The sequence below is a fragment of the Galleria mellonella genome, unplaced genomic scaffold (assembly GCF_026898425.1).
Source record: "Galleria mellonella isolate WM207_F2 unplaced genomic scaffold, CSIRO_AGI_GalMel_v1 utg121, whole genome shotgun sequence".
NCBI classification, from domain to species: domain Eukaryota; kingdom Metazoa; phylum Arthropoda; class Insecta; order Lepidoptera; family Pyralidae; genus Galleria; species Galleria mellonella.
Window position 1 is genome coordinate 1,376,788 of NW_026441983.1, and position 16,131 is coordinate 1,392,918.

The 16,131-nt window shown below is 32.1% G+C and overlaps 1 protein-coding gene across 1 annotated transcript; it reads left to right on the forward strand.

Moving 5' to 3' along the window:
- Window positions 1–3,736: 3,736 nt before the first annotated feature.
- LOC113518730 (zinc finger protein 501-like) lies at window positions 3,737–6,679 on the forward strand. The gene is made up of 2 exons (XM_026903696.3): window positions 3,737–3,948; window positions 4,942–6,679. Exon 2 carries the CDS (start codon window positions 4,968–4,970, stop codon window positions 6,492–6,494), a length of 1,527 nt encoding a protein of 508 aa, XP_026759497.2. The 5' UTR covers window positions 3,737–3,948; window positions 4,942–4,967; the 3' UTR covers window positions 6,495–6,679.
- The last annotated feature ends 9,452 nt before the right edge of the window (window positions 6,680–16,131 follow it).

The following is a 16,131-nucleotide window of genomic DNA, read 5'->3' on the forward strand; positions in this document are numbered from 1 at the left end:
ATATGAAACATATATGGTATACATATATGGTTTTCCTTATTATTAAGTGAAAATTATTTCATTTCCTCTGGACAGAAAAGGCGTAATTGCTATTTTTTGCTAATACGACTGTTTTGTTCAGAATTTTACAATCTAAGTATCTGTATATTTATTTATTAATAAATGTAATAATTTATAAATTAAAATTCATTTAGACCTCATTTTTTTATTTTTTGAAAAATGTCAACGCCAATTTTGTCTTGCATTTGTTTCGTTTGTGGCTTATCATAATCCTTTTAAACAGTGGGAAGGGATTGTTAGTAATGGAGTCTAGCATTGCCATTGCTAGCAATATACTCTATCAGGTTGATTTCCACGCGGTTCCGCCTTGAAACTGTATTGGTTAATTTTTATTTACTCACGATGGATTGACACTCACTGACATGCTTTGATCCTCACCTATCATCCCTCACTGACAGGCAGGGCTAGCATTCCATCGTCACACATTAAGAAATCCTATTAAACATATTCTGCCGTCTAAGTTCCTGCATAGAACACGTCATATCACATGGATATTAACGCTGGCGTCTCGCAGGGCTCTGTGCTTTCCCCAACGCTATTTCTGCTGCATATTAATGATTTGTTAACCTTGGGTGTCATTTTTTGTTATGCAGATGACATCACTGGGGATGCCCATTGTACGGGTCGTACCAATATCCCTCGGTCCATCGTGGAAGATAATAGTGAACAGCTTATGTCTGAAATCGAGAGAATTTTAACTGGAGTCTCTCGGAGATCGGGGACGAGACCAGAGGGAGACTTTGTACAAAAGTCGATTGCTTGGGTACCTCTGTCTCATTCGTGTTTCAACCGTGAAGCAGTTGTGTTTAGATGGCTGCGTTTCGGTTTGAAGGGTGGGATATGGCGTGAAGTTACTGGGTACAGAGGAATAACACCTGAGTCCTCAGTAATGGCAACGCATGGGGGGTATCATGAGCGAAACAGTCTACTCTGTTATGTCCATGGTACTGCTCATGTCTATAGGCGACGGTTACCACTTTCCATCAGGGTGGGGCGTTAGCTTGTTTGCCATTCTAAGTTGTATAAAAAAAAAACTTTGTCCAGTTTAACCCTGCTAATACAAGCTTGCGCATTCACCGCTAAAAAACCCATTTGCTGTGGCCCCACATTTCCAGTACACTTCTCTTACCATCTCTAAAAGCACTGGGATCCTTGGTATCGACATCTCTAGTGACGTATAGTTCCGTGGCCACTTCGAAGATAAGGTAATATCAAATAATACTAAATCTTTATTTCACTCTTTGTTACAATATAGTGTGAAAACCCTAACTCCTAAGATAGGTATAAAAAAACCTGTGTTTCAGGAGTTAGTGCCTCTTCCGTATGTTGTTGTGTTACATTTTTAGTGTAACAAATAATGTGAAACAGAAAAATACTAAAAACATAAACAAAATCTACAAGGGAGCCAGTAGTTGGAAAAACAATGATTTATGGGATCAGTGAAATTGTGTGAAATCCCTTTCCCCCCAACGTAAGTATGTTAGGTGCATTAGTTTTCTCTGATAAATATTAGTTATCAATAATTGGTCACTATAAAAAATACATACTTTTAACTAACAGTCAACTTGTCTGAAGTTACTGATTTCGCAGAAAAATAAAATGTTATTGGCTGCTTACATTTTTTTTCTCACACCTGTCAACATGAACATAATCCTTTACAACCAATCCCATTTAAAACATGTATTTCGATTATCGTATCCTATGCGTCTATGTGAAACACCTTAAATAGAAGTAAACACAATACTTTGCCTATTGAAAAAATTGCCATGTTACTAAAAAAATTATATAAAACTATATTAATAGTATAAAAATTGAAATTTATCTAATAAATACCTATCAATTATACGTTAAAATGACCATACCGTCCAATATTTGTTTTTCCAAGTTTAGGAATGGATATGGCTGATAACTGTATAGTACATTCTGTTATTAATGCAAAGAATCTCCATTGTAGCACTACGATCTAAGATCTAGCAAAATGCTAACAAAAGGTTGTCGCAAGTAAGCTCCAGCGTGCAACTATGACCCGATTTAGGATAAAAGTTAAAAATACTCCCAATACTATCGTAATTATTTAGTTAAAATGAGCGTACAATCGACACGGGTGTAAACTAATACAGAATAATCGCGACTGGCTATGACCGAGCGGCAGCGGACGGTGCATTGTGCAGCGAAACGATGCGTCACCAAACTTGTTAGACGTCTCTCAGGTAAGTGCATCACAGATAGTCCGGCCAACCGCATACTACGGGTTTCGCTCGAGTATGCTTATGAATTAAAAGGACCCAGCGACCCGGAGGTCGTCGCCTCCGGAGTTGAAGCCGGGGTAGAGGGGTTTACCCCGAGGCCCCTACCTCGCCCGCCCACACTACAAGGCGGACTAAGAGAAGACCATTGATGATGATGATGATGAATTAAATTAATGTTGTACAATAATCATTGTATGTGTATATAAGTATAGCGTGTGTATATAATAAGAGTATAAATGTATATATATTTATATTATTATAGTTATATATGTGAATATAATTTAATAAAATATAAAATGTATAAATCTGTAAATATGAAATTTAAGTCACCTACACCCGATATATAAAGTACAAAAGTTTGATATCTTATACGAGAAATAAAAATTATTATAATTAGGAAAATATTTTCTTTTTTTTGAAAAAAAAGCTTCCACCGTAGAAGCAACGGTGATTTTCTGTTAATATCAGGGTTTTTTTTTTACGGGTGATAATGGTATGGTAACCCTACCCGCGCTATCGGTATACACCGGCGGGACACCAGTGAAGAATGATAGGTGAGGATGAAATAGGTCAGTTAGCTCATCGTGACTAATTCAACGAGAATTGTTCACGATGGTTTCCAGGGGGAACCACGTGGAGGTCGACCTGATAGGTCAAATCAAACTCCAAAAGAATGAGAGTTTTATTTAGTTTATGTGTTTCTACATAGGACACTGCTTCCATAATAACTATGGATTCACCAGTAAATGTTGAGGATGAAGGAGAACATTTGAAGTTGAGGACAACGTTATATTTTGGAATTCATACAGCGGCTCCAACATGATCTGATTTGTCAGTTTTAGAAGCATCTGTAAACACCAGGAGCCAGTCGTGCCATGTTTCCGCGACAATAGGGTTAGACTTCTGATTAACAGAAGGCGAATGTTTTACTAATCCAAAATCTAGAATTACATTAGGACGATAAATTAGAGAATCATAATCAAATTCGAAAAGTGGGTTACGGTATATTTTTTTAACAAGTGAGATAGGGATTTTGTACTTGGTAAAGCTCTTATGGATGGGAGGGGGTTCCTTATGGGTCCAGTAACTTGATAGGTTAGGAAAATATCTTAAAAGTATAATGTAAAGTAAAAAAATTTCTTTATTGACAGCAGGGTGTGGGGTTGCCATATGATCACAAACAATGCACTAAATTCTAAGACAATTGTTAATTTATTAAATAGTTACATTCTACCCATATCATGAGAGTGATGAAATGTTTAAAAAATATTACTATAAATATAAGAGATTTATTTATTATTAGTAAAAATTAACAAACAAAATATGATTCAATACTTCTACATCCCTTTTAGTTTATATGTATTTTTAAGTAGCAATACTTAAAAATCCGCAACGCAACACGAGCACTTTTTATTGGGCAAAAAATTCTGTAGGGTAGATACAAGCCCCTTGTCAAATCACTAACGTACACATATCTGTACAAGAGTTTCCTACCTGTCCTTAGACCAAAGATTTCGGCTTTAGACATAGTAGCTTCTATAATCTTACTACTACACTGCTGACTTGTTCGACATATTGTACTGTTTATTCCTTGTGCATTTTGTGTGTACTTTATTTCTCCGACTCGATAATAACAAAGGTAATACCGGCCACTAGAACGATACATGTCATTTGTAGACTTAAACCTGCCGCAGTCTAAGTATTCTGTTTTATTTTCCTTCTCTAGCAATCGGTTGTTATTTTTACGGCCACTTGTAGCAGTGTCATATACAAGAGACTTGAACTGAAGACGTAAATGTCCAGCAAACTTTCAGTGCGTACCCTCTTTAACCTTTCAACTGTGTTATGCGAAAGATTAGATTTATATTCCAACTAGATTCCTTGTTTAATTTCTTACACTACACTCGAATTGCATTGCAACTGTTCTATGAGAAATAAAATGGGGTCACCTATAAATTACCTTTTGTTTTTCAATTATTAAAAAGCTAAGACCTTGCTGGATGTAATTTTTTTTTTACAATATTATATACTTGATAAAATAAAAATAAAATGGCTTATGTTCCAATATTTTTTTTTATACAGCACTTGTTTATAAACATGGACCAAAAAAGTCCTTCTTCAATTGACACTTAAGTGGGTCTCCTATTTCATTATTTTACGTACATTCTTGGTGTTAGGGAGAAGAGGTGGTTTATTTACAATAATTTAAGCTTATCGCCAAGTTAGTTTAGACAAAACAGTATATATGACATTATTATTTATATGTCCGCTGAGCGGAAGCGACACAGATGCGTATTTTTTGTCATTTGACACGGTTGAGAGGTAAGTAATTACGAGGGGACCTCTGAACTATCCTACCAAGACTACGTCAAAACTTGATGATGTCACAACACGATCAGTGGGTATGCTCTTTAGTGGACGCGACTTGACCTGAGAACTGTCGTACTAGGAGTGCATGAAGACCCAATGGAAATCTAACTGTCCATGAGCAGTTCAACTGTAATTTTAAACTTAGTTATAAGTTTTTGTTAAACGATAACCATGCTGGGTTATCGTTTAACAAAGTAAACTGTCTCAGAATGGTTATCATTTAACCAAAACTTACATCTAAACAGGTCATATGTATTTCCAGTGTCCACAGTGCATAGCAGATCAAACATGGCCACGAACAATACACAAGGTGAGAATTTGCATGTCTCCGACAACACCACACAGCAGATGATTCCACACCATGAAGAGTGTCCAGACTGCTGCACAGTTATGAATACCACACAGGAACCGTTGATTGAACAAGATGATGTTCGGTATGGTATAGACGGAGCGGGAGTTGTGAACACTGTGACTGAAGAATTGGAAGTTAATCAAATAATATGCTCTGATGAAACAAATGAGCTCTTGAATCTATATGAGGATTATGTAAGGGAGAAACAGTCGACTATAGAACCCACAGTTGTACAAGGAGTGACCACCTTTGGAAGGACTGTACATTTAATACCTGATTCTGAACGAGTTCCGTATAATGAAGATGAGGAGCGTAACGTCTTTAAATCTGAGCTCCAGAGGAGAAGAATATCATGTGATACAGTTTATTCATGTGAGGTATGCAGTGAGACATTCAACTCCTACAATACACTGGAATGCCATATGTCAGTCCATAATGAACAGGAAATATATTCGTCTAATGTAAAGTCATACACTTGTGATGTATGTAATAAATGTTTTAACCAAAAATCAATATTGAACCGGCATTTGTCAATACATACTAGTAAAAAGCCATATAGTTGTTATGTATGTAATAAATGTTTTAAAAGAAAATCAACATTGCAAGAGCATTTGTCAATACATACTGGTGAGAAGCCATATAGTTGTGACGTATGTCATAAATATTTTAACAAAAAATCAACATTACAACGGCATGTGATTATACATACTGGTGATAAGCCATATAGTTGTGATGTATGTAGTAAATGTTTTAATAGGAAATCAACATTGCAACAGCATATGTTCATACATAAAGGTGACAAGCCATATAGTTGTGACGTATGTAATAAATGTTTTAACATAAAATCATCATTGCAACGGCATTTGATTATACATAGTGGTTTGCAATATAGTTGTGATGTATGTAATAAATGTTTTAACAAAAAATCATTATTCCAATGGCATTTGATGATACACACTGGTGAGAAGCCATATAGTTGTGATGTATGTAATAAATGTTTTAGGCAAAAATCAAATTTAGCAAAACATTTGTTAATACATACTAGTGAGAAGCCATATAGTTGTGACGTATGTAATAAATGTTTTAGACAGAAAGCAAAGTTAGAACAACATTTGCTGTTACATACTGGTGAGAAGCCATATAATTGTGATGTATGTAATAAGTATTTTAGACATAAAGCAAATTTAACACAACATTTGTTGATACATACTGGTGATAAGCCATATAGTTGTGATATATGTAACAAATGTTTTAGACAGAAAGCAAATTTAGCACAACATTTGCTAATACATACTGGTGACAAGCCATATATTTGTGACGTATGTAATAAATGTTTTAGACAGAAAGCAAAGTTAGCACAACATTTTTTGATACATACTGGTGATAAACCACATAGGTGTGATGTATGTAATAAATGTTTTACCAGTAAATCAGCATTGAAACGGCATTTGTTAAAACATTGATGACAAGCCGTATTAAATGTATAATACATGTAAATGTATATGTAAGTATTTATAAAACAATGATAAAGTTCGGAGATACAAACAGCAATAATTATAATAATTTATTTGTTCAAATATGGGTGTTACAGATGGTACATTATTAGATTTTATTAAAATCTTCTTTTGTGAATATACTTTTAATATAAATACTGATACAATGCCGTTATTATAGTCTCATATATTACAATGTCTTAATTATAATAATAATAAAATAAAAAAAAAACAATCATTACATGAAAATTTGTCTTGTCTCTTGTATCATGGGAATGCAATGCAGTAATTTGTCGTTTGTTTCATTTTTAATACTATTTGTCATATATTCGTTTAGAGTGTAATATACTTTGTCAGTTAGTATCTTCTTCGGTTCCCTCTTAAATAGATGCAAGTGGTTAATTTTTTTTTATATATTGGGGCAATTTATTATATACTTTCAGACTTAGATTAAATTAGAGACTTAGAGATTAAATTCTATTAAAATTGCAGCTTCATAGATACAAAGAAAGTAAATGTCAAAATTTTTAATTTCTTAAAATATGGCTTGAACAACTCTGTTCCATGTATACCACATATGGAACGAACACATTTGTTTGCTTTTAAACGCTTTTCCTCTCCCTGAGGAATTTCTCTAATAGAGAATTCCGTACTTGAGTGTTGAGCCTGCAAACGTATGGTAAGCGCTTAGAAGTGCAAATTGATTAGTGACTTTTCGTAACAAGTAAATTGTATAGGAGTGCTGATTTACTTTTGTACAAATGTGATCAATCTGTGTTTTACAAGTCATATCAGCGCCAATATGGATACCTAAAAAGTTAACACAATGAATTTTCTTAATTTTACCCCCATATAATTAATATTTATATTATTTAGAATTTAGTTTTTGTTTTTAAATGTCATAAAGTTAGTTTTATCTATATTTATCTGTAGGTTGGTACTTCTAGCTAGGAGACTATGTATTGTAATGAATTATTTATATTCTATTTTTACCTTTACAAGGTTGGGATCGTCATTGGTAAAAATTGCTGTGCTGTCATCAGCATATAGAATCATTGGAGGAGTAATAGCAGATTGTTAATATAAATTAAAAATAATAATAATAATGGTCCTAACATACTTCGTTGAGGTACCCCATATATTACAGTTCATTGTTCCAACTGATATTTCGCTTCAGTGTTATTATTCGTGTCTATTCTAGTTGTTTCTGTGATTTGTTTCCTACCTTGTAAATATGATTTTACAAGGTTAAGTACATTTCCTCTGATCCCATATATCTCTAATTGTTTAACAAGGATATCATGGTCTATATGATCGAAAGCTCTAGTCATAGTCATAAATAACGCAGTTGTATTCTTCTTATTATCTGGATCACTCATATTTTTTTCTAAGAGTTTATAGATGGATAAATTTATTGACTTTCCCTTTCTAAATCCAAATTGTTCATCTGTAAGAACTTTATTTTTCTCGAAGAAACCATACATTCATAACATAGACTTGTAAATAACTGTTCCAAAATTTTGGTTATTACTTGTAGTAGTGTAATAGGTTTACAGAATTGTTTTTTTTCTCTCTCTCTATCATTCTTTATAAATATCGGTTTGATTACAGAAACGTTTAGTTTGCTGGGAAATACACCCGTTTATATACTTCTATTAATTATGTGGCTGCTTAATGGTGATACAATATTATATACATATTTAATTATTTTTGTGCAAATGCCATCATACCCTGTACTTTAGGTATCTTTTTGTGTTTTTATTATTTTTTCAATTTCATGAGAGTCAGTAGGAGCCATGAAACAAGAGATGCTGATTTCTCCTGTTATCCTTCTTGAGTATTTTACGTTAGTACTGTGTGTTCTGTATGTCATCAATAAAAAAAGTAGTTGATAGTCTGCGCAGTATCTTCAGGTTTTGAAATATGCTCTCCATTGATTATTATTTTTTTAATTTCCTCCGGGAGAATATTTTCTTTTTTAATGTTAATGATATTTCATACCGCTTTTGATTTGTTTGTCAATTTTATATTTTTTTGTTTATTATCAATGTAATCAGTAAAAGTACTTTTCTCAATTTGTTCACGTCTAGACCTGTATAAGAGTTGTCGCTTCCTTTTAGTGCATCTTTTTAGTGAGTCATTTTGCTCGATGACAGATTGTTAATTTAATTCAATTTTTTCATTGGTAAAAAAAGATCATACAGTAATTCAAATTACGTTGTGCGATTCTTCTGGCTTCTCGTTTTTATATACCGTACTAAATGACAGTGGTTTAATATAGTTTCTAAATTTAATTATATTTTATTTGCTATAATCTCTTATCCATTTATACCAATAGTTTACGAGAAAGCTCTTTTTCACTGGGCATTGCATTACTTGTGCAGTATGCTCTGATAATCCTAGATCTAGTATCGTTGTTTTAGAGTCTCTTATAATATGGGTAAAATTGTCTATATATGTTCCGCATCATAATCTGGTAGCTTCATTTATGTTCAAATTGAGATTGTATGAAATAAGCACTTGTTTAAAATCTTTCACGATAGAGTTATTTTTTAATTTATCCATATTAAAGTCTCCGCATAGTATTATTTTTGTCTTTAAACCATAATCTATTATCATAATTCAGTAACTCTACAGTTTGAAGAAGAATGTATTAATAAGATTGATTATCATTTTCGAGGGTTTGTAGATGCATACTATTATTATTTTATGTTCTGTCATTTCTATAGCACTACATTCAAACATTCCGTTGCGATTACATTGATTTACAATATTTATATTTTTATATTTTTGATTCTTATGAACTAGTTTCATTATTTATTTATTCATTCATTAGTACAAATATGTGTACATGGCGGACTTAATGCTAAAAGCATTCTCTCCCAGTCAACCGTAGGGAAGTGGCAGAATACTCGAATGCGGTACTACTAATTATTGATATACATACATACTAACATTACATATATAAACGAATAGATATATATGAATAACAAATATACATACACATATATGATATATATAATTACACATATACTATATTATACACGAATTCGAGAATAATACAAAGCACTTACTGCTCGGATAAAGATAAAAAGTGAGCGTGAACATATCCGCATTTTTTATAAGACCTGGAAAAATTTTGCAGCTAATTTTAAATTCAGCATAAATTCATCATCACTACATAGTATAAAACAAAGTCGCTATCGCTGTCTGTACGTCACTATGTATGCTTAAATCTTTAAAATTACACTACAGATTTTAAATTATTATGTATCAGTCATGATTACAACGATCAATACACTATCTGAATTATGCATTCCATCTATTCTATTCCGAAATATTTGAAGCACATCGATGCTACTAGCGTAACAAATTACGCGCGGAATAATTTTGAACTAATAGTGGCGATAATTTCAAATATTCTGTCATTTCGATAAAATTTACAGTTTATTCTAGCGGCAAGAAAAGTAGATTATACGGTAGTCGTTTGATACTAATGTTTTTATTTTATTCATCAAACTATGTTCTATGCCATCCACCGAGCGACGAGATGACCGGGACTCTCTTTACCTAATTATAGAAATAAAACAAATCCTTATATAATTAGATAATAGTTTAATAAAAAAAACTTTTACATAACTTAATTATATTGTATTTATGCGTAAGTATGGCTGCGATATGTATATACAAAAACTTACACTTTACTGGCAAATCTAATCGCCAATAATATATAAAATTATAATTTAGTACATAATCGAGCTGTTAAAGGTAACATCATAAGAACAATGACCAAAGCAGACTATAATCAACCCATGCTGATGAGGTTGCATTCTTTGTTACGTAGTTCTTATAACCACCTCATCAGAGCAGCTACGATCTTATTATTGTAGTCACAGTCATTTTGCATTGTCATCGAACTTGAATGCGTATGAAATATTTATGGAAATTCGATGATTATGCATCGATAGTGTGTTAGCAAGTGTTTGAAAGTGAATTGAAAACGAACCAGCATAAATGGAAAAGATATACAAAGATGCTTGTATACCAATATGTGTACAAGGATTATATATTTCTTAGTGTTAGTATTTTTTTTGTAACTCTGCTTTTTAGGGTTTTGTACCTCCAAAGGAAAAAACGAAACTCTTATAGGATCACTTTGATGACTGTTTTTCTTAGATATACATGGAGGTATTAAGTTGAAATTAGTATCATACACTCAGGTCTGCAATCTCTTAAAGCGGTGAAAACATCAATCTTCTAAATCAACGCAATCAAGAGATACGGCCGTTTATGTTCCACTTATATCACATATTTTGCTATTCGTAATGAGAAACAAACCCAATAGGATACTTCCTGTTGACCTAGAATCATGCAATTTGGCAATAAGCAATGTCGTATAGCACATGTAAAGGAAAAAAAATCGAAAATCGTTATTTACATTATTCTGAAACTTCTTTTTCAAAGCATCTCCATTCACTTAATATTTTATTCACTGCCCAAGAGCATACCACCCCACAATGCATGAAATGTGTTTACATTATTTAGGCTTCTGTGTATCTCATTACATTTTCAGAAACTTTTAAATAAATTAAGGTTAACATTGCATGTGGGTCCCAATGTTAAAAATATTTCTTTACAAGTAGTACATTCATTACATTGTGTAATGTTTTACATATAAATTCACAGACATATGGTAAGCCTGAACTTCACCAGACACCTGCTCTATCGCAGCTGTTGCATCAGCAATTAGTGGTTCTAGATATATAGTAGAACACTCGCTGGAATGCACATCTGACTATATTTCAGTTGACAATAAAAACTTTTTAAAATTATCATTATCATTGACTTGAAATTTGTCTTCTTCACGACACCGAGGATATCTAGAGCTTTTATGTTGACTCTTGATTGGTCACATACTGTTGCGGTCACAATCAGCCCTGTCTTTCAACTTTCATGCAATACCTGAAAGATAATATAATTGTAATATAATATGTATGTTAGGTACATTAGTTTTCTCTGAAAAAGATTAATTATCAATAATTGGATATTATAAAAAAAATATATTTTTTTAATTATGAAAACCAATGTGTCTGAAGGTACAGGTTTGCCAGAAAAATAAAATGTTACTGGCATTGTTTGTTATTATCCATTTTTTTTTACACCTGACAACAAGAACATAATCCTTTATAAACAACCCAATTTAAAACATGTATTTCGAATATTGTATCTTATCCTGTCGGATCCTGTTACGGGTTATCTTGCAAATAAAAGGAACATTTATTGGTTATATATATATAATAACTTAAATTAAACCACAACTTAAATCTATGTTGGACTAAAACTAATTTTGGGCGCCAGGAGAGTTTTTATGTTGCTGCGGAACTCTGCCAAAACCAAACCATGGCTATCCTCAGGGATAATTAAAGTATAACTTCAGGATTCAATCAAGGGCATGTCCTTAGGCTACAACAATGAAGACACATCGTTATTAACTGTGATATTATGTATTCCATGTAACTGTTAATTAGGTATATCAATTTGTAAGCCTGAACTTACCTCATCGGTATGTAATCAACGAAAATCACTTAAGATTGGAGAACTCGTTTAACAGTGATTTACTAATGCCGATAACATTTAAATACTGTTTCTGTTCACTAGTATTATAATAACGAAACTCAATGAGATCAGTTTAAACCACTTGATAACTTTCCTTATTCTACCTCTCCACACACGCCGTCTGCTGTCATCATCTCATCTTTATGTACCTACATTTTATTGATGATATTTATTATTCGACTACCCTGTGACTACACTATATTGACAGCTAAATATATACGGGGTGAATAGATCTTCCGTATCATAAATAGTTCCTTAAAAATCTCATGCAATTACAATCTACGGTAATAGCATGTATGTAAAAAACCTTAAATAGAAGTAAACACAGTACTTTGTCTATCGATAAATATAACCGTATTAAAAAAATATATAAAACTATAAAAATTGAAATTTATGTAATAAATACCTATTAATTATACGTTAAAATGACCATACCGCCCAATATTTGTTTTTCCAAGTTTAGGAATGGATATGGCTGATAACTGTGAAGTATATTTTGTTGTTGATGCGAAGAATCTCCATTGTAGTACTACAGTCTAATATCTAGCAAAATACCAACAAACGGTTGTCCCGAGTAAGCTCTAGCGTGCAGCTATGATCCGATATACAAAATACAAACATCTAATATCCAATACGACAAATAAAAGTGATTAGAAGTAGGAAAAGATATAAAAAGTGTATATAAATAGGTATAAATTGAAAAATAATGATATACAACTACAATAGGGCATGGGGTTGCCACATGATCACGAGCAATGCACTAAATCTATGACGATTTTTAATTCATTAAACATTTACATTGTCCCTATATCACAATATTGATAAAATGTTTAAAAAATATTACTATGGATATAATAGAATGAATATTTATTTTTTATTACTATTAAAAAAAATTACAAGCAATTATAATTAAATACCTCCCTTATATTAGCAATACTTAAAAATCCGCAACGCACACACAAACCTTCTTCATTGACAAAAAATTCTGTAGGGTAGATACAAGCTCCTGGTCAAATCACTAACGTACGAACAAGAGTTTCCTACCTATCCTTAGAGCAAAGATTTCTTTTCTCTCTAATCTTACTACACTGCTGACTTGCCCGACATATTGTGCATTTTATTCCTTGTGCATTTTGTGTGTGCTTTATTTCTCCGACTCGATAATAACAAAGGTAATACCGGCCACTAGACCGATACATATTATTTGTAGACTTAAACCTGCCGCAGTCTACCTATTCTGTTTTACTTTCCTTCTCTGGCAATTGGTTGTTGTGTTTACGACCACTTGTGGTAGTGAATCGTACAAGAGACTCGACCTGGAGACATAAAATGTCTAGCAAATTTCAAAATGTGTGTTTATGATATCACAACACGGTCAGAGGGTAGGTATTCTCTTTAATAGACGCCACGCGACCTCAGAACTGTCGTACTAGAGGTCCATGAAGGGCCAAAGAACATCGAACTGTATATGAGCAGTCTAAATATAATTTTAAACTGCCTCAGCATGGTTATCATATAATAAATACTTACTTATAGCTAAACAGATCATATGTATTCGCAGTGTCCACAGTACATGGCAGATCAAACAAGGCTATGGACAATACACAAAGTAAGAATTTGCATGTCTCCGACAACACCAAACAGCGGACGACTCCATACAGTTGTGATGTATGTAGTAAATATTTTAACAGAAAATCAACATTGCAACGGCATTTGTTCATACATACAGGCGAGAAGCCATATAGTTGTGATATATGTAATAAATGTTTTAGGAATAAATGGAATTTAAAACAGCATTTGTTGATACATAGAGTTGCGAAGCCATATAGTTGTGATATTTGTAATCGATGTTTTAGTCAGGAAGCATTTTTAACACGACATGTTTTGATACATACTACTGATAAACCATATAGTTGCAATGTATGTAGTAAATGTTTTAACCAAAAATCAACATTGCAACAGCATACGTTAATACATACTGGTGATAAGCCATATAGTTGTAATGTATGTAGTAAATGTTTTAACCAAAAATCAACATTGCAACAGCATACGTTAATACATACTGGTGATAAGCCATATAGTTGTAATGTATGTAGTAAATGTTTTAACCAAAAATCAACATTGCAACGGCATTTAATGATACACACTGGTGATAAGCCATATAGTTGTAATGTATGTAGTAAATGTTTTAACCAAAAATCAATATTACAACAGCATACGTTAATACATACTGGTGATAAGCCATATAGTTGTGATGTATGTAGTAAATGTTTTAACCAAAAATCAACATTGCAACGGCATTTGATTATACATACTGGTGATAAACCATATAGTTGTGATGTATGTAGTAAATGTTTTAGTGATACATTAACATTGCAACGACATTTGTTGATACATACTAGTGATAAGCCATATAGTTGTGATGTATGTAATAAATATTTTAACAGAAAATCAACTTTGCAACAGCATTTGTTGATACATACTGGTGATAAGCCATATACTTGTGATGTATGTAATAAATGTTTTAAAAGAATATCAACACTGCAACGGCATGTGTTCAAACATATTGAAGACGTGCTGTATTAAATGTATAATTCAAGTAGGTATAAGTATTTGTAAGACAAGATAAAGTTCAGGGGTACAAATAGCAATACCTTAAATAACAAGCATTATGTTTGACATTATGTTTGACGCGATTATATATATATATATATATATATATATATATATATATATATATATATATATATATATATATATATATATATATATATATATATATATATATATATATATATATATATATATATATATATTGTGGAAAGTAATAATGTCATTATACATAATATGTAGATGTGTGTATACGTGGAGAAGTCGGAAAGTTCGCGGAATGAGGAGAAAGGGAGTTGAAATTAAACATGAAACTATTTTTCATTCTCTGTATATTCTCGCTCAACTTTAATACATTTTTCTGATCTCTCAAATAATTTGTCTATCTCATCGAAAAAAAAAGATTTATTTGCTGTCAAAGTAAGTTATAGTATTACTGTGCTGGTCATCAGCATATAGAATCATTGGAGGAGTAATAGCAGATTGTTAATATAAATTAAAAATAATAATGGTCCTAACATACTTCGTTGAGGTACCCCATATATTACAGTTCTTTGTTCCAATTGATATTTCGCTTCAGTGTTATTATTCGTGTCTATTCTAGTTGTTTCTGTGATTTGTTTCCTACCTTGTAAATATGATTTTACAAGGTTAAGTACATTTCCTCTGATCCCATATATCTCTAATTGTTCAACAAGGATATCATGGTCTACATGATCGAAAGCTCTAGTCATAGTCATAAATAACGCAGTTGTATTCTTTTTATTATCTGGATCACTCATATTTTTTTCTACGAGGTTATAGATAGATAAATTTATTGACTTTCCCTTTCTAAATCCAAATTGTTCATCTGTAAGAACTTTATTTTTCTCGAAGAAACCATACATTCATAACATAGACTTGTAAGTAACTGTTCCAAAATTTTGGTTATTACCTGTAGTAGTGTAATAGGTTCACAGAATTGTTTTTTTTTTCTCTCTATCATTCTTTATAAATATCGGTTTGATTACAGAAACGTTTAGTTTGCTGGGAAATACACACGTTTATATACTTCTATTAATTATGTGGCTGATTAATGGTGATACAATATTATATACATATTTAATTATTTTTGTGCAAATGCCATCATACCCTGTACTTTAGGTATCTTTTTGTGTTTTTATTATTTTTTCAATTTCATGAGAGTCAGTAGGAGCCATGAAACAAGAGATGCTGATTTCTCCTGTTATCCTTCTTGAGTATTTTACGTTAGTACTGTGTGTTCTGTATGTCATCAATAAAAAAAGTAGTAGTTGTTGAAATATACTCTCCATTGATTATTATTTTTTTAATTTCCTCCGGGAGAATATTTTATTTTTTAAAGTTAATGATATTTCATACC

What these genes read in the sequence shown, in the direction of transcription:
- LOC113518730 (XM_026903696.3), top strand. Translation starts at nt 4,968, where the DNA reads ATGGCCACGAACAATACACAAGGTGAGAATTTGCATGTCTCCGACAAC.